Source organism: Salminus brasiliensis, chromosome 15 (genome assembly GCF_030463535.1).
Source record: "Salminus brasiliensis chromosome 15, fSalBra1.hap2, whole genome shotgun sequence".
Classification (NCBI taxonomy): domain Eukaryota; kingdom Metazoa; phylum Chordata; class Actinopteri; order Characiformes; family Bryconidae; genus Salminus; species Salminus brasiliensis.
In genome coordinates this window covers 2,078,692-2,097,300 of record NC_132892.1, presented here as the reverse complement: position 1 = coordinate 2,097,300, position 18,609 = coordinate 2,078,692, and the positions used below count along the sequence as shown (strand labels likewise).

The following is an 18,609-nucleotide window of genomic DNA, read 5'->3' as shown; positions in this document are numbered from 1 at the left end:
TTTGAGCTGAACGGCTGAACGGGCTGCAGGGAAGTTTAGGGAAGTCGGACAATCTTTTAGCGCCCTTTCCTTTTGGACAATTGGGGGCAGTGGTGGCTCAGGGGTGGTTATAGGACTGGGTTACTGATGACAGGATCGTGGGTCCGAATGTGAGCGTTCACTGCAAGGATGGGTTAAAGGCAGAGGCCAAATTCGTTTATTCCAAGCAAAGGTGATCTCCAAAAGGCCCAGGGGCTTCGTTCCCATCCTTCAGCCCCATTGCCACAGGTTCTAAAGAGCTCACTGAACTCCAGCGTGGTTCTGTAATAGGAGCCACCGGTGCAACAACAAGAAGTCGGCCAGGGAAATTTCTTCCCTCCTGCTGTATATGAAATCTGTAGGTGTCTCAATACTTTTGTCCATATATAAATGTAAAGCATGCCCAGCAAATTTGCCCATGTTAAATTAACACTGCAAGTGGCTGGTCGACAGTGGCCATTGCGAGAGTACTATTAATGCCGTAGGGGCCAGCGCGGGAGGAAGGCTGGGGCTAGCCGTGGTAGGGATGGTAATGCCGCAGTAGCAATGCTGGGCGAGGCCGGCAGCTGGCACAGGAGTGATGCTAACGCCGTCATAAAAGCTCCTGTGGGTGTGTGTAGATGTAGGTGTCCCAATACTTTTGTCCATATAGTATGTGAGGTTTCACTTCAGACCATATTGCCATTATTACTCTCTTTGCCTTTTTGTTGCTCAGTGTTTGTGACTGGAGATCCCCATTCTGGTTTCCAGTGGGCTTTGGTGTCATTTGTTTGTGGGAATCTTGTCCATAAATTGGTCATGCTTGTAGAAGATTCCTCTTCAATGCTAACTCAATACAGCTGGCTTGTTAGACCTATTCGGTCCTCATCAACTGACTGACTTCTGAACAGTTCGTCTCAAATTAGGCCCCAACCTGAATGTATTACTCTGAGCCAAGGTCAATAACCCACTTGAGTATGCGTTCACAATTTGTCGCTAATTAGCTTGAGTGTTTCCATGGAGTTTCTCAGCATTGCATATTCAACAGCGCAAATATCACATCTATCAACACGCATGTAGACATGATCAGCCTGCAAAATGGCGAGGAACGGCCTTTGGTCAAACTGCGTGGTTCAGGAGAATTCCTGCAGTTTCCATTGCCCCTGATTTCGGCCTGTGACGGCCTGGGTAATGAGGCGTTGAGCAGAATCAGGTGTGTTATAGCTGAGAAAAACCCTGAACCGTAGAATTCCTCCTGTAAGTATGTAGCCCTAAGGCCTGAAGTGTTAGTAGCTAGTCCACAGCCCTATAGGTTCAGGCCCTGCACAGAGACAGCTGCTGCTAGTGCTCTTTGAGGAGCTCCATTGATATTCTCCTCAGCTCTTCTACCACTGCCCTCTCGTGAGCAAGGAAGACATTCACACACTTGCTGCAACCGCTGCAGAGCCTTTAATGAAAAAATCGGAAGTAAAAATGCTAACATAACTAGCACCTTCTGATTTGCGTAGCGCTGTACTGTACTTTCAGTAGTAGTTTTCTTGTTGTTTTTTTTATATGAGCACTGAGCTAAGTAATGGGGCTCAAAGCTGGGCAAGCTCAGTATAGACTATAAGCACAAACTGAAGCCAGGCAAACACTGTGCGATTTAAGCCTGTTTTGAGACGATGGAATTTCAGGATCTGGCTGACTTTTAGCTCGACCGTTATGTAATGTGCAGTGGAAGAGATGGAGGCGATTTCCAGTTACCTGCCCACACGAGCTCTGAGTTAGCTGTCGGACGACTGAATGGATTTCTAACATCAGAGGAAAGAGCCGACAGCACGGCCAATTGTACTCTCTCCGATTCTGGCTGCTGATGGCAAAGCAGCATGTATAGACAAGCTCTAGCTAAACCAGTCCAGGTGGGAGTAGTGGGAACTCTAAAGCTAGACGCACACTTCAGCCCGCTTTAAAGCCTGATCGTAGCCGACTACATTTTTAGGATTGGGCTGAATTTTAGCTCAACCAGCTGTCGTTTGATGTGCAGTGTAAGAAGCAATGCCCAAATAACTTCCCAAACATGCTCACAGTTAGCTCTCAGACAACCAAACAGATTTCTGACATGTCCGTAATTTTGTACACTCTTCTCGCAGTCTGAGCACTTTTGTGAGCCGGCGTGAAGTCAAATTTACACAATTAGCGGAATTCTGTTAATATTAATGTCTCAAAATCAGACTTATTTAAGTAACCTAGAATCTCTGAAAAATAACAGGGTATGTGTCACTGACTGTCTCTTAGAAATTCTTTGCAATTTGTAGATGAAGAAGTACCAAAAATCTTGTAGGGTCTAAAGGTTATGAGAGGAAAATAGATGGTATCGGATTGCTGTCAGTGTCTACAGATCCTCAAGGTTGCAGTATCAGTTATCGGTATTGGACATAAAAAAGGTATCACCCCTAGATTTGAGCACTGCTTAAAAATAGTTTGAAACGGCAATTAGACCTTCACTTTTATATATTTTGGTCTTTCCCCATATCTAACGATCACAGCCTGATCTTGTGTGACTGGAAATAACTACCAGGCATTGTTGCAAAGATGGCCGCTAAGTGAACAGACTTTAGCCTCCGCAACCAACAGAATGAAATCCAATCTGACTTTTCATGTTCATGATGCATATCCACGAATCGGACATGAATCTAATCTAGGACCAAATATGACTTCAATCTGATTTGAAAAGTTCTGTCCACACGGCCATGAAAATCAGATGTTTCACATTAGGGCAAAAACAAATCACTTCAGCCTGGCAGTTTGTGAATGTAGCCTAAAATTACTAGAACTTCAGGAACTTTCTGGGACACTTGTGTCCGCAATGATGACAAGGTGATACACCAACAAAAACAGATCTGCCCGAATGTATCTGGTTGTCCTGTTGGCTGTTGGTTTCAATCTTATGTCCCTTGTCAGAATGCCCCCTTCGATTTGGGACGTGACCACCGCCCGTCAAATTAAAGCCTGGCAGTCCTCTGTCATGGTCCAGCCCCGCAGCTCTCGGCAGTGGCTAACGATGTTAGGGGCTTCGAGTGGCTCTTCATTAAAATCTGATCAGTCAGCCCTGTGCCGTGCTGTCTGAGGGAGAATAGCAGAGTGGCTGTGGGTCTAAGCTACCAGGATGGGAACACAACAGGGATGAAAAGTAAAGGCACGACTCTGGCCCACTCTTGAGTGAAAAGTTTGGGCTTTGGACTTTGGGATGTATGTAGAACTGAAGGAATTATTCATCTAGAGTGGTCTTCAGGATATGTGCAGGATACTCAGCGATGAGGCTTGCTTTGCTTAGTTCTGTGATGTAAACTGGCCTGTGCTTGCTTAAGATTCCTTTGGAATCAGATGTTTGAGTGGTTAGATCTCTACCCTTTACCAGCTGGGATACCATAGCAACTGCCTAGCACCCATCGAGCAACACCATAGCTAGATACTATTGCTACCTCTCAACAACCTTCCAGCAACTCCCTAGCAACCACTAAACAACTCCCTATCAACCATAGCACTATACTAACACTACAGTACCCATTTTGCAACCACTTTGCAGCACTGTAGCAACCAGATGGGATCCCATAGCAACCACCTATCCACATGCAATCACCCCAATGACCGCATAGCTACCGCTTGGCAGTAGGAACCACTTAAGCTTCACCCGCATTTCTGCACTCCTTCAGGAAGTGTATTTCTGTAATTCCATAATTGTCTATACTGGCATACATAGCTTCCTCTCTCAGATCAAAGGACTATGTAATGTCTTCCTTTGTTGTAGAGTTTTCAGTATTGTGGCGGTCACTTCGCTGCTCTCAACTCCCAGACTGTGTGCTACTGCCCAGTCTACGGACTGCCTTATAAACCATGTCTTAAAAACTATGGTTTCTATATTCCGCCCCTCTTTCTCTCTCCTGACAGTTGGCATTCCTCTCCAGTGACAAACATTCGCTGAAATCACACCTCCATCACGAAAGCAGGGTGTGCTTAGGGGCCTTATTTCAAAGACGTCTCAGTTGCCGTGGAGAAAAACAACAGTTCTCCACCCCTTACATCCTCTCTCGCTCTCTCTCTCACTTTCCCTCTCTCTGAGGCCCAAAGGAAGGCAGAAGAATTTCTCTATAGGGAATGCAACACATACCCCCCCCCTTTACCCAAGAGGCATTGCTGTTTATTCCACCCCACTGTCTTCCCCTCCCTCACCTTCCACTTTTCAATTCAGTGTAGGGCTCCCTCACCCACTCATCCATGTCCTTCATCCATCCCCTCTCCACATAAGCCACTGCACTGCATGCAGGACATTGAGGCAAATGGTCTAGGGGTGCTTTAAGGCAAAGGGAGAGCACCTGAGTACCTGAATTTCTCCAAAGTGTCCTGTGCGGTAGATTGAGCGTCACCCTGCACACTTTTTTTTTCTGGCATAGCAAAAACAAGGCCCAAGTAGGGTTCTCGGACCCCTGTGAGAGCTTGATAAGGGGCTAAGGGGTCTGCAGCTTTCTATCTGAGCTCTAATGCTATGGGATGTGCCACAGTGTATGGAAACTGACCTTTTTTAATTAATGACCATTAATTAAGTATGTATCTGCACTGGAAAAAAAATTATCTGTAAAATAAGGGAGAATGTACTGGGAAAAAATGACCAGTACAGTTTTCATCAATTCAATGAACAATTCAGTATATGTACTGTATATGCATATATACTGTAAAAGCCCCTTGTTATGTATTGAATACTCCCCAAATTTATTTTTTTCCCAGTTAAAAAATATTATATTAAAATAAGATGGAGAAACCATGGAAAAAACAGCTGCAATGTTTTGTACATTTCCTCCTTTAGTCCGGAAATTTTTATTTTAATTTATTAATTAAAGGCATTTAGCAGACGCTCTTCTCCAGAGCAACTTAAGTGCTTTGCTATTAACCCAAGAAAAACCTCAGCCAGTTTGAATAGACTAATAATTCATAGATCCTAAATACTAAACACAAGTCAGTAAGGTGACCACTCTACTATTCGCCCAAGTACTCTCAGAAGAGGGTTCAGTCTGGGTTTGAAGACAGCGAGCGTTGGACTCTGTTCGGACACCCAGGGGAAGTTCGTTCCACCACTTTGGTGCAGGACATAAAAAAGCCTGGACGATGAATTTTGAGGGCGGGTCGAGCCGAGCCGTACTTGAAGCTCGAAGGGCTCTTGGTGCCCAAACAGTATGTTCTGTGTATTTACAGGATAGGACCCTCCTTTACTCTGTAATTTTACAATATTTTATTAATGACCACCAAAAGTGTTGGTAGATATCTGTGCGGGTCTGTGGAAGTTTTTTAGTGCTTAAAAAGTTTGAGGGGGCCTTTTTTCGCATTCTGAAGCAGGTTCCCATAAGGGCCTGGGAAAACTAAAAAACCTGACCCAATATGCTCTGTTTTCATTACCGTCACACTAAGATAGCAAAGCAAGAACTTTTGGAGGTTTGGGTTGGAACAGAAATGCAGCGCGAGGCTTGTCCTTTGAACGGGAATGTGCGCGTGTGCCGTATCGCGTGGAAGCTGTTTCCCCCTGCAGTGTAAGGGAAAGTGGAAAAATTCTTGGCATCTGCATATCTCGTAGGCCGTGGCCCTTTCGAGGCTGCAGTTTCTGCTGATGGATCAGGAGCGAAAAAGACAAAGTGCCAGTGGAGCCCACTCTGGCTTAACAATACCTCAATTGTACAGTTGCTCACGAGTCCCCTTCCACAGGTCATTCCCTGACATTCTCTGCTGTAGCGCTGTAGGTTTCCGAAGCTTTGTGAAAGGACAGAGCAGTGAGACGTAAATCTGTCCCACGCATAATGTACACACACACACAAGCTCCTCCTCGCTGTCTCTCTCTCTCTCTCTCGCTTCCTTGCTCTCTCCCTCTCGTCTCAAATACACACAGATGAATGACAGCAGTCTGACATTAAAGGAGAGGGATGGGTTGGTGAGAGAGCTTATCACAGGGGAGCATAAGCCTGCAACAGACGAGAGAGAGAGAGAGGACAGAAGAGAGAGAGTGAGAGAGAGAGCTTTATACAGTCTTTTTCAAGCTTCTGACAATGTTCAAAGCCTCCAGCCCTCGTTCTATAGCAAGACTTTGAGAGTGATGCTCGTACCAGCTGCTCACTCAGTAATGCACAGATTCTGAGCTGCTAAGGCAGTGTCCCTATATACACCACTAATTTCATTAGTCCTGAAGAGGTACAAGTATCTGGAGTTCACAATTACTCAATTACAATTGATTACTCACATTCGATACGATTTACCTTCTCAGACAAGCTGCAGTTAACCGCTAGGCAGTTGGCGTGATGCTAATACATATGTAAGACAGAGCAGAGTGTCAAGACCACCCGCCTGATATGCTGTTGGTTCCTTTGCATGCCACCAACACAGCTCCCTCTACGAGATCCTTGAAGGTGGTATCTGTCGTCTGTGGTCTGACACCAGGACGTTCCAGCAGATCTTTCATGCCCTGGAAGTTATAAGGTGGAGCTGCAGTAGATTGAACTAGATGGGCTTCAGGACGTGAAGGATCTGCTGTTACGTCCTGGTGCACCTCCCACAGGTAAACAGATCCTGTCTGGGAAATGGAAAAGAAGGAAAAGGAAGCAGAATTCCTGCCTTGCGCCCAATGTCTTCCGGACCCACCGCAACCCTGACCAAGGAGGACCTTGAAGTCAGAACATCTCCAGAACATCAGGCAGAACATCTCCAGAACATCAGGCAGATCTTGAGGGGTGTTTCTGGTATGCAGTGGTCAGTTCCTTCCAGAAAGCTCCAAGAAAGGACAACCGGTGAATCAGCAATAGGGTTCTCATATCTTGATGGACTGTTGGTACCAGATACCACAGGACACCTTCAGAGGTCTTTTTTTTGGGAGCTTTTGCCAAAAGGGCATGATAATAGCGTACCGGAATGGACTTCTTGGATGTTGGGTGCCTCCCAACGACATAACAGTAGTGCACCACAGGCCATTGTTGCCAGAGGGCAACAACGACTCCGCCTAGTGGTACAGAGCAACTTATGGGCCACAGTGGACCAGGTAACCTCTATAAGGAAGACCTTCCATCACCTAATTCAGCCCATGCCACAACGTCTTGCTAATAACTTTTTGGGTATAAGACAATGCAGTGTTTTTTTCATAACAGGTCTTATCACAAAGCCCTTGGATCTTTTTGAGAGTGTCTGACCTTTAGTTACAGCTCTGTCTGCTTTTAAATCAAAGTAGTTCTCATCCTGAAATGAGCTTTGGCACCACCTTTGTAAGGTCTTGCCCTTGTGGAAAAGCAGCTCTATTCTAGCCTTAGGTCAGTGCCTTTATGGTTAGCAGAGCTGGACCCTTGGATTACTTTTCAAGCGTGAGTATGTGACAATGACCCAACTGCCGTAGGTCTGGACCATATGGATAAAATACCAGTATCCTGATTATGTTGCGGCATATTAATAATTGGCCTCGCTTGGTTTGGAAAGGTAAGACGGGCTTCCCTCATCCTGCCATTGGTCAATGCAGACGCAGCAATGTCTGGGCGTCTGTAAGTTGATGTAATGGGAATGGGCAGTTGACATTCTTCTCCAGGCGTCTTGAACTGTCCAGTGATGTGGGTTTAGCAGGAGTTTCGACTAGGCTTGTAGAGGCTACACAACACCTGCACAGGCCTAAAGTTGGACCAAGACCATGCAGCAAGCAAAGCTTTTTTCCTTGGTCCCAGCCACATATTCTCTTAGATTTGACCCCGTCCATGAAACTCAATTGCTTTTGTGTAATTAGGAATTAGTCAGGAATGGAACTGGTCATAAATCAAGGCCGACTGTATGAGAAAAGATTGTCCAGTTCACTGGCTCTGGCAGAAAGAGCCTACATGGGTGTTTTACATTCAAATCAAGTTAAGGGCCGAGCTCGGTACAACTGTCTTTGTTCAGGAAATGCTGTTTGCTAAGTAATAATAGGAGCAACTGTTTTTTTTTTTTTTTTTTTGGTTAATTTCCTATTAGAAAGTTCTGTGACTCCTGGAATGCCTGGAATAGCATGTTTTTAGGATGAGCAGTTGGCTTCTGGAAACTCATTGTGATGTCTGGAAATGCATTTCTATTTTTTGAATGACATTGCTGTGTCTTGCTACATTGCTACTTATAGAACAACATTGCTGCTTTGTTTGGAACCATATTCCTACGTCTGGAACCACATTGCCACCTCTGGAACCACATTGCTATGTCTGGAACCACATTTCTATGACTGGATTCACATTGATTCTTGAATCACATTCCTGCATCCCACTTTTCTGCATCTGGAATCACAATGCTATGTCTGGAACCACATTGTTATGTCTGGAACCACTTGCTGCTTCCATCCTGAAAGGGTCAGACCTCTTCCTATTCTCAGTGCCACTCTTTATAGTCACCTATTTTGCAGCAAAAGCATCATCCCTCTAATCTTTCCATTTTGTGCATTTCCATAATACTGTGTAGCCTCGCAATTTTGCCTTCGTCCCCTCGACATATCGCTCTGTCTCGGTGAGTGTGTAAGTGTAGAGCCTCTCGTCCTCATCCAGAGGAGAGCGAGCAGGCCTGTAATTTAGACTGATATGAGAGGAAGGTACTTGACTCCTCTGCCTCGCCTCTTCAACCACTGCTGCTAAGCATTTGCTAGTGCTATACCTGGTGAATTTTGTGCTTTAACAAGAGACTGCGAGAGGGCTCCAAACGCGACGGTGGGTTAATAACACCGTCTCATTATCCCACTGCTCTGGCATTGTAATGGATAAATGGCAGCGACGGCATGGGTGCTAGCATGCTAGCATTAGCGTGATTACAGCTCTTTATGGGGAAATGAGGGAATTGTTAACGCTTGATCCCCTTAACCTTCTCTCCGCACTAACGTGGCAGCACACACATCGGGACCGGCTGCTTGAAATTCCATGAATTTCATTTGCTCCCCGCGAGTTAGTCTCTATGAATAGGGTCGTCTCAACTTAGCGTCGCTCCTTAGAGGAGCGAATGAGGCCAGGAAGGCCAGGCAGAGTTTAAAAACCATGGATAAATATCAGCAAATACAATCATCAGCAAATGTGTTGACAGATGTTTTGAAGAGGTATCAGACCTAAAGGATAAGCTCCAGGACCTGCTCAGCCAAGTTGAAGATATTCTGAGGCAGTGGTTCCCAACCCTGGGCCTGGAAGACCTCCTGCTCTGCACATTTTTAATGGTTCCCTGCTCTAAGCTACAGGAAGGGCTTGCTAATGAATGGACAGTTGATTTTCTAGCAGGCTTGTGGAGGCTGCAAGACCATGCAGCTCGCAAAGCAAGCTGGTGCAATGCCTCCCTTCCTCCCTAATGAACTGATTAGCTAGATCAGGTATATCGGAAGCCGGAGCCACTGCTCCAAGGGACCCCAAGTCTTCTCTGAAAGTTTGTAGACACTTGGTCACCCAACAGTGCTTCCAGAATCATGGGTATTAACTGGAACTTTGCCAACCCCACCGCCTCACATTTAGCTGCCTCTACTACTCTAGGAAGGCTTTACACTAGATGTTGGAACATTGCTGTGAGGGTTTGATTACATTCAGAGAGAGATTGAGAGAGAGAAAGAGAGAGAGAGAGAGAGAGCATTAGTGAGGTCAGGTTAGTTCTGGTGCTTCAGCTCATCCCCAGCGAACTGGATGGAGCTTCATTACTCCATCACTCCGCAGAACACAGTCCCACTGCTCCACAGCTCCAATGCTGGAGCTCTAGCCGGTGATTGGCATTGAGAATGCTGGCCTCAGGCTGATATTGACAATGCTGATTGGAAGTGGTGCTTGGATATTTTAGGCAATGTAGTGTATAATAATAACTCCAAATGTACAGTACAGTACCAGTCAAAAGTTTGGTTGAACTGCTTGAATGTATGCAGGTCATCATCATCTTAAAAACACTGATCCAGATATTGGCTAGGGTGGCCATATTTGTGTTTTGTGGGGTTCAAGTAGGCCTAAGTTGTACATTGAACTGGTCATATAGGCTATTATTTATTAGTCTTTTGTTAAACGAGTAAATGTGTGCATATTAATGCTCATTAGCATACTGCAGCTGCATGGTTTGGGAGGCATTTCCACCACATATACCACACACACACTGCAACGGTCCTACTAAAACATAGGGCTACTTGTAGACCCCCAGCCACGGCATCCTAAATACTGTGGATACCCGCATTGCCTTCTTCTTCATTGCCTCTGTCCCCAGTGCCTTCTTTAAAAAATGGCCATCACAGCATTCGGTTTAGATGTTTTTTTAAGATGATGATCAGCCCACATTTAACCGGGTGTTTCCAGTCTTTTGACTGGCACTGTATACAGCCCACCATGCCGGTATATGTTATAATACCATGCATTAGTAAAACAGGCCAGAAACCTAAGAAGTCTGTTGGGCAGATGGAACAAGCGTAACCCAGAGTTCCATCAGAGGGGTGTCTGGGAAACATGGAGACAAATTGAGAAAGTAAATGTTTGGAGTCTTGGAGGTTGTTGCATAAGAACAGCGAATCCTCCCGAGGCGAATTCTGGAAATCGCTTATATAATGTCTAACAAAATCTCGAACTTGAAGGTAATGAAAGAAACGCGCCTGGGGAAGGTTAAAGGCTGTTCTTGGCTGTGAGAAAGAGGCAAAAATGATTGGCAATATACAGGTTTAGAAAGCAGCTCTATAGCAGAACAAAAAAGGGACTGATACAACAGCCCGTGTCCCATGATGAAGTGGAAGATTGCCAGCCAGATTTAGCATAGCTTGGGGAATACTCCATTGTGTAAGGGCAACAATATCTCAAAAAGTAAAAGGATGTTGACTGAAATGACATGTATGATATGTACCTCTGCTCAAGCTAGCCCAATGCTTTCTCTACAGAAGGAAAGAAGAGAGGATCGGGGCATCTTTTTAGTAATTAACCCCGATTAACCCTGATGATGCCTTTCTACTCAAAAATGGACCTCAGAGTCTTTTGTCATGAGATGGACCATTCTATAATTTGGGGTACCTTTCACATCAACAAAAATGACAGCGATTCATCAATTCGACATGCTGTGCCCACTGGCCAGGGGACACGGATCAAGTTGCCACAGTGCTACTCCTTGCTGGCTAGAAGGCTAACACTAGCACTGAGTTTAACAAGTGCAATTATGGCAGAGCCTGTGGCATCCCTCAGGGTTCTATTTTAGGGCCTATGAAACTGCTGTTTCAGTAAAGAGCAGAAGTGTAGGCTTACATACAATGTCTAAGGGGTTAAAGCCCAATAAGGCATAACTCTGCCAAAATTAATACACTTTCTTAAAGAATAACTTACTTTTTAAAATCATTTTTATCAGTGCATGGCCAATCCCAAATTGGTATGGACCCCTGATGCCTGATTACTTACACGCCATAAGATGAAAGCCCTCAGTTTGACAAGTTGGCCCTGTCACACTAAAGCTGTATCCGAAAAATGGGTCCTATCCACTACCCCCTACAAGCGAGAATCCAGGTCAATATCTTGTGGGGTTCCACAGGGTTCTATTTTAGGGCTAATGAAACGTCGAAGGGGTTAAAGCCCAGTAAGTCTGCCCAAGTCTGCATTTACAGTTTTGGGCAAGGCGACCAGCAGACGATACCAGTTTGTAAGATCTGCCACTTCAGACAGTAATATAAGCTTGCCTCTATGTTTTTGGGGTGGTTATGCTGGAGTGCCATCCTGAATGTCATTGGACTTGGAAATTGGCCATTATTAGTCACGATTTCCACTTGCGTGGAGCCGTTTCCCATCCTCGCCCCAAGCAACGGGCATTGGACTTGACACAGCACTGTGGCAAGGTCTTTAAATGAGTCTCTCAATGGTCAGGTCACACTGACTGACACTCCAAAACAGTCTGTGGGGGGAGGGAAGACTCGCCATTTGCATAGCAGACCAAACTTCGCCTCCAGTGCCGAGTGATATGAAAATGAGGGTTCGCTTCCATTCATTTGTGAGCCTCTTCAAATTGTTTCCCTTGCTGGCTTCTTAATATCTGCCCACGCCAGCTGGTGCTGGACAAATATGTGTCCCTTCCTGCCACCTGACTTCAGGAGCAGAGCGAGCTTCAAGCATTAAAGGGTGGCGTTTGGATTGGTTTCCTTCGTCGCTTCCTATCAGCTCTGACAGTAATGACAGTGAAGCTCTTACCAAATGAGCTTCAAGAGGTGCTGCCTTGACTGCTTTCCACACTTAACCAGCTGCTCAGAGTTGAGACTGACCATTGGTGACCATTGGTTAGAGGATGACTACCACAAACTCTGCCTCAGCAGATGAGCCATTCTGCCAAAAGGCTGCTGTTTAGTGAGATGCATGAGGCCTGGAAAACGTACCGTATTTCTGATGCTTAAAGCTATGGATTCAAGAAATACTTCAACAGAGCACCATATTGACTTTAATTAATTTGCTATTGAATTTAATTAATTTTCATGGGAATAATAATTTTATAATTTATAGATTTATAGAAGATGTGTTCATGGTGGGTTCCAGGAGGGTTTTAGGTGGGCATGGGCATCTTGGGACCTAGTTGGGCCTCAGTTTGTTTCCTGGACAGTAGAGCTATAGTTACTCCAAGAAAAGCAGGAGAAACTCCTGAATTAACTTTGAATTCATGAATGAGCAGGTGTCCCAATACTTTTGTCCAAATAGAGCATCTTTCGTGTCGTAAAATGTACCGTGGAAATGGCACCCTTTGCATAGAACGACTTGGATACAGTGTGTTATGATGGCCTGAAGCCTAGTTACAAGAGCCAGCGACTGGAAGGTTGTAGGTTCCAATCCCAGGACTGACCAGGCACACCTGGTTTTGTCCTTGGATGAGACACTTTTTTTATTTGTCTCTGAATAAAAGGACTTATTTCCATCGGCCTTTGGTCACATCAGCCCAGCTCTCCAACACCTGCTCAGGCATGTCCAGCAGCAACGCAGGTGCCGGAGCTTAGAGGCTGAATCAGGCTGGCACTGTTGTTCTGAGGCTACGGAACAATGTCATCTGGATAAAACTGTGAGAAGATAAATGTCTGCTGACTTTGTAACAGCGGTTGCACCACAAAACATCCTTGACTAGCATCGGCCAGTTCATGCATGTGCACAAAAATATACGGACCCTGCAGAATGAGGCTGAGGACGGACTAAAAGCAGGCCGCTGGGGAGGGTGGGCATCTTGGCATGGGTGTTGTTTTTGTTGTCTCTCCATCGCAGTGCACTGTGCTTTTGGTCTGACCGAGCATTTTAGAGCTCAGGCAGTGAGCCTGGAAATGTAATATCGGTTCCACAACTGCCAGGATTGCACCTGTAATTGGCTTTTTATTTTATTGATCCCATTTTAGGGCATCTACTGGGTTACAGAAAGAACTGTTTATGGACTAATATCTCATATTCTAGTGTTTATTGATGTGTGTATGGACTAATATCTCCTATTCTAGTGTATAGGAGTGTTTATTGAGGTGTGTATGGACTAATATCTCCTATTCTAGTGTATAGGAGTGTTTATTGAGGTGTTTATGGACTAATATCTCCTATTCTAGCGTATAGGAGTGTTTATTGAGGGTGTTTATGGACTAATATCTCCTATTCTAGTGTATAGGAGTGTTTATTGAGGTGTGTATGGACTAATATCTCCTATTCTAGTGTATAGGAGTGTTTATTGAGGTGTTTATGGACTAATATCTCCTATTCTAGCGTATAGGAGTGTTTATTGAGGGTGTTTATGGACTAATATCTCCTATTCTAGTGTATAGGAGTGTTTTTTTGAGGGTGTTTATGGACTAATATCTCCTATTCTAGCGTATAGGGTGTTTATTGAGGTGTTTACGGACTAATATTTCCTATTCTAGTGTATAGGAGTGTTTATTGATTGTGTTAGTGGACCAATATCTCCCTTTCAGCTGCGCTGAAAAAAAATGATCCAACTTTCTCATGACAGTTCAGAGAAAGGCAAGACATTGAATGTAAACTGCATTGTGGGTAAAGGGTGCATAAAGCAGCGTCTTGTAATTAAATTAGGTGAATTACATCCAAATTCCTGCCTCTGGCATCCATCCTGCTTCCCTGTCTGGGCGGCCTTTTCTCGTTGTTGTTTTTGTTGTTGCTAGGTAACAGAGAAGCATCGTCCGCTGTTTTTTGTTTGTTTGTTTGTTTGTTTTGTCTTTTTTGACAGAGGTAGCAGGTGCCAACATGCCACTATCACCAACGGGGAGTCGGAAAAACAGGCCCTGATAGACAGGGTCATCAGATTCACCCATATGCATTTCAGTAATTCTTTTTTTACTCTTAGGAACTCACTAGAGTACAGAGTATGACCACTACGGATGTGTGTGTTGTGACATACTAAAGGTAGATATGAAAGCAAGGAATGTAAAGACCTGTCAGCTGCATTCTTTTGGCTCATTCACACTTATTATCTTCCTTACCTTGTAAACCTAAAGCTTGCTAACAAGCAGATGGTACAAGTCGATAACTGGCTGTACTGGACAATATTGGCCTCAAACGTACAATTGTAGACGGGTATCTTCACTCTGTCACTACTTTACTTGTTGTTTCACTCTGTCTATGATACATTCAGTACATTCATAACAAAGGCTTATTTCCTTAGTCATGTTTTAGCTTACGTCCTGTCACAGCTTCAGCGTTCGGCTCTCCATTCTACAGCCAAGGTATCGCTGGATTTGAGCAACCCTCCATCACCTCGTCACCTCCCTCACCTCATGGCTTCCTACCACAAAGCAGAAGCCATCCGAACTGGGGAAACCCCAGTGCTTCCATACGTTAGCTTTTAATACAGAGGGTGCCGGTCAGATTTCTTGCTCAGGTGCCTAGATGATGCACTTCTGGACTTCCGGACTTCTGAGTTGCGCCCTTTTGCGTTCCGCCAATTAGTTCAAATTTAGAATATGGAATTTTTTGAACAGTAGTGAATCGATTCAGAATCGATTTGTCTCCCCATCCCCAAAATCAACATGCTAACAAACCAGTATCATGAAAATACCGGTTCTCAGAAGTTAGAAAAAGAGACAGGGAAGAGCCATTGTCTCCCCCAGTGATACAAGCTAGATTTCAGAGAGATCTGTTCTTTGGAGAGAAGCTAGTGATGGAGATGGGAGTTATTTTCAGAGCGCTGATGTGATGCAACAGCACTTCTGCACTTAATGATATGACTGACTGAAAGGTATAATCTTCCTAATTGCAGCCTCCAGCTGTCCTGTACCTTTGTTCATTGCGTGTGATGTCAGCAGGGGACGTTGGGAATTGTGGTCCCCGTCTTCTCGGGGAGGAACGCGAGGCATGGTTGACTTCGGCGACATGCATCAGTTCTGTACAGATAGTGACAGCGAGGATAGCGACACTGTGGACTAGCATCCTCCTCCCTGCCAATTTCAGTGCAGCTGCCGCTGTAGCTTGAGCATAAATCGATGCTATAGCTCAACAAGAAAAGACACTGCAGCAGCTGCTTATGGGGGAAACTGGGGTGAGAAAGAGGTGTGTGGATCACAAAAGAAGAGCTGGAACTTAGGAAATACATGCACATGCAATGATTAGCATTATGAAAATGAGCATTTCCAAGTGGTACAGGTAGTCTGTGACATTGACAGGTGTAAGGTTAGCTATGTTAACCTAGCACATAAACAGGACTTTGTGAACATAGGAAAAGTAGACTAGCTCAGTGGTCTACTGCCCTTCTTCTGGGGAGCTATGCTCCAACTTCCTGCCGGTTCAAATCCAATCCAAATCTAAGGTCCAGCCCATACGCTAGGTAGACTTTCCTGTAGATAGTATGTAGGCAAACGAGGCCAAGAGAATGGCAAACAAGGCCAGAAGAACACCAAGTGCTGAGGAACAGCAAACGTCCAGCACCATTCCCCCTCCAGAGCTAAGGAGCCCAGGGCCTTTCACAGCAAGGCCGCAACCCTGACTGGTGTTTTGGTGGCCTGGTGATAAAAGCCCAGATAAAACTATCAGGACTTTGTGAAAAGTAAAATAGATCAGTGCTTCTGGAGAGCTACACTACATGACGACACAGAAATCAGAGCTTTCAAAAATCTCCACCTTGGAGAGCATTGGAGCTCCATTGTCGGTGACCAAAAAATTCTCATGTGGATGGGAGGCCAAAACACAGATGATATACGTATAAGGATACATGTGCACGGGGCCTAACACTCCTCGCTTGGCCAATCAAGGACTTCGGAGAGCAGTAATTCGTTGCTGGAGGAAGGTAGCTCTTCAGAAACTGGGTTTGAAGACTCCTGGACTAGATGCACCATGTCTGCCACACTAACTCACCTACAGCAAACTTCACCTCTACAGTGTCCTCTTCTACTTTATAGGAAATAATGATTAGCTCAAGTGCCCTCTTTGTAGACTCCACTGTTGGCTTGACTGGCAGGTGACAGCTGTTGGTGTGCCGTGTCAGCGTAAAAAAAGGACGTTTTCCTCCGGGTCTGGGCCAGCAGTCGACTCGTCAGCTCTATCAGTGAACAGTGTGACAGGGCTACAAGCCCAGTCATGTCTGTGGAGTAAACCTGCTCTCTGTCGATGCTAATGGCGCTGGGATTAAAACTATGATTGGCTGTCACTATGATTGATAAGACGATCACAGGGGAACGTTTGGCATTTAACAGACGATCATGCCTTAAAAAGCTTTCTAAGCTCTTCTGATTAAAGCTGCTGTGGTCATCTGGGGGCAGAAAGTTGGAGGCGAGCATTGGATGCCACTTTTAACGATGACTGCAGTCTCAAAACTATTTAACCCCCTGAACAGAATCCCTCATAAGACGTAGAGTTGCAAATCAAGTGGCAAATCAAGGGCTTCATAAGCGGCGGGGTTGTTGACTGTGATGTTTGAGTGTGTGTTAAAAGTATGGCAAAGTCAAGAGGGTTGTCCAGAAACTTGAGAGAAGAGATCACTGTCTTTACAAACAAGGCAAAGGGTCCAGAAAGAGAGCAAAGCCCTGCTTGTTCCTACAGGTCCAGCTAGAAGCTGAGTTCACTAGTTCTGAGTGCAGAAGATCACTGGCTAAACCACCTGGACATGGCAGAAAGAGGAAGCCATTGCTGGCTGCCACCAGATTCATGTGGAGGCAGGTGGTCAGAAACCCTTTTTTTGGTGACAATGTACTAAACTCTGGAGGTCCTGGGTCAGACTGCTTAGCCATCAGCAGCCGGAGCTGGAGAGCGCACAATTGGCAATGCTCTCTCTGGGTGGGTAGGTGGTGCTCCCAGTCTGATGTTAGCTGGTGTATCAGAGCTAGGGATTGGGGATTTGAAAAGAGGCGGTGTCTGACCATGTGTGTTGGACGAGGCATGTGCTTGCCCTCACCCTCCTTGTGTCGGGAGCATTGCAAATGACAGTACAAGGGTTAGCATTAGCAAGGGTTAGTACTAGTGAGTGGGTTTGTTAATGGCCTCACCTAAATCAGGGAGCAAATTGGGTAGTAATTAGACAAAAGTGAAGTGATTATTAGCATTAGCATAGCATTAGCATAGTTGGTACATAATCAAAACTGGATTCGGTTCTCTAATCTAACCGACGATCATATTTACCCTCCTCTTACAGTCGATCCGGGAGGTGACGGGCTACGTCCTGGTGGCCCTCAACCAGTTCGACTACCTGCCTCTGGAGAACCTGCGCATCATCCGCGGCACCAAACTGTACGAAGGCCGCTACGCTCTGGCCATCTTCCTCAACTACAGACGGGACGGCTACTTCGGCCTCCGGCAGCTGGGCCTCAAGAACCTCACCGGTATGTTACCCCTTCTACCCCTTCCTCCCTCCCTTTTCTGCCGCTATTTCCTTCCTGACTCGCCCACTCTCTCCCTCTCTCCAGAGCCGTTCTGAAAGTGTTATTGTTACAGGGCTCAATCAGCACAGCAAGTCAATTATAATTTCGCCCGACTTGTTACGCCGCGACTTTGGACGGAGAAATAATTACAGCCCTCTGAAGTGCGTTTCAAATGTTTCTGGTTCCAGCATTGCGTGGCATTTCTGTTCCAATTAAATGCCGCTTTTTTTGACCTCCCCTCACACTTTTCTTTTTTTTTCTTCGACTTTTTTTCTTTTCTTTTTTTTTATCCATAAAGCAAATTAATAGCTTTTCTAATTAAGCCACCGAATGCAAATCGCTGCTTAGAGGGAAAGAGAGATGCAACATCACACTCATTTATTAACACAAAACAAAGTTTAACTGCCTTCTGTGGTGAGCGGCAAAGTTCAGTGATTGCTTATTATTATTATTAGTATTGTTGTAATTATACACACGGTCTGTAATGTCCATTCGGGCCACAGCAAGCCGACCAATACATGTGTAATTAAGTGAAAGTATGGGTAACACTTCTCTTGAGCCTTTCTACATAACGCTTACTTAACAAGGCAACAAACATGACATGGCGGAAGACGGGACACTCTAAGGTTTTCGTGCCTAGTGTCAAGCATTGGGTAGATGCCTTGGCGTTGGGCTGTGGAGCAGTGGCACCTCGTTTCCTGGATTGTCCGAGCCCCATCCAGTACATTCAGGATAAGTTGATTGCATTCGTGTAGCCTGCAGCAATGTTCCAACATCTAGAATAGGTCCATCTAAGAACAGTAGAGGCA

General features: G+C 45.2%; 1 protein-coding gene across 2 annotated transcripts in view; it reads left to right on the top strand.

The window, feature by feature from the left end:
• The window catches only part of LOC140535388 (receptor tyrosine-protein kinase erbB-4), a 214,713-nt gene that overhangs the window by 108,683 nt on the left and 87,421 nt on the right, over window positions 1–18,609 (top strand). For both annotated transcript variants that reach the window (XM_072656717.1, XM_072656716.1), the window contains exon 3: window positions 17,575–17,761. In XM_072656717.1, the coding sequence (XP_072512818.1) occupies window positions 17,575–17,761 (187 nt within the window). The remainder of the gene's footprint in view (window positions 1–17,574; window positions 17,762–18,609) is intronic.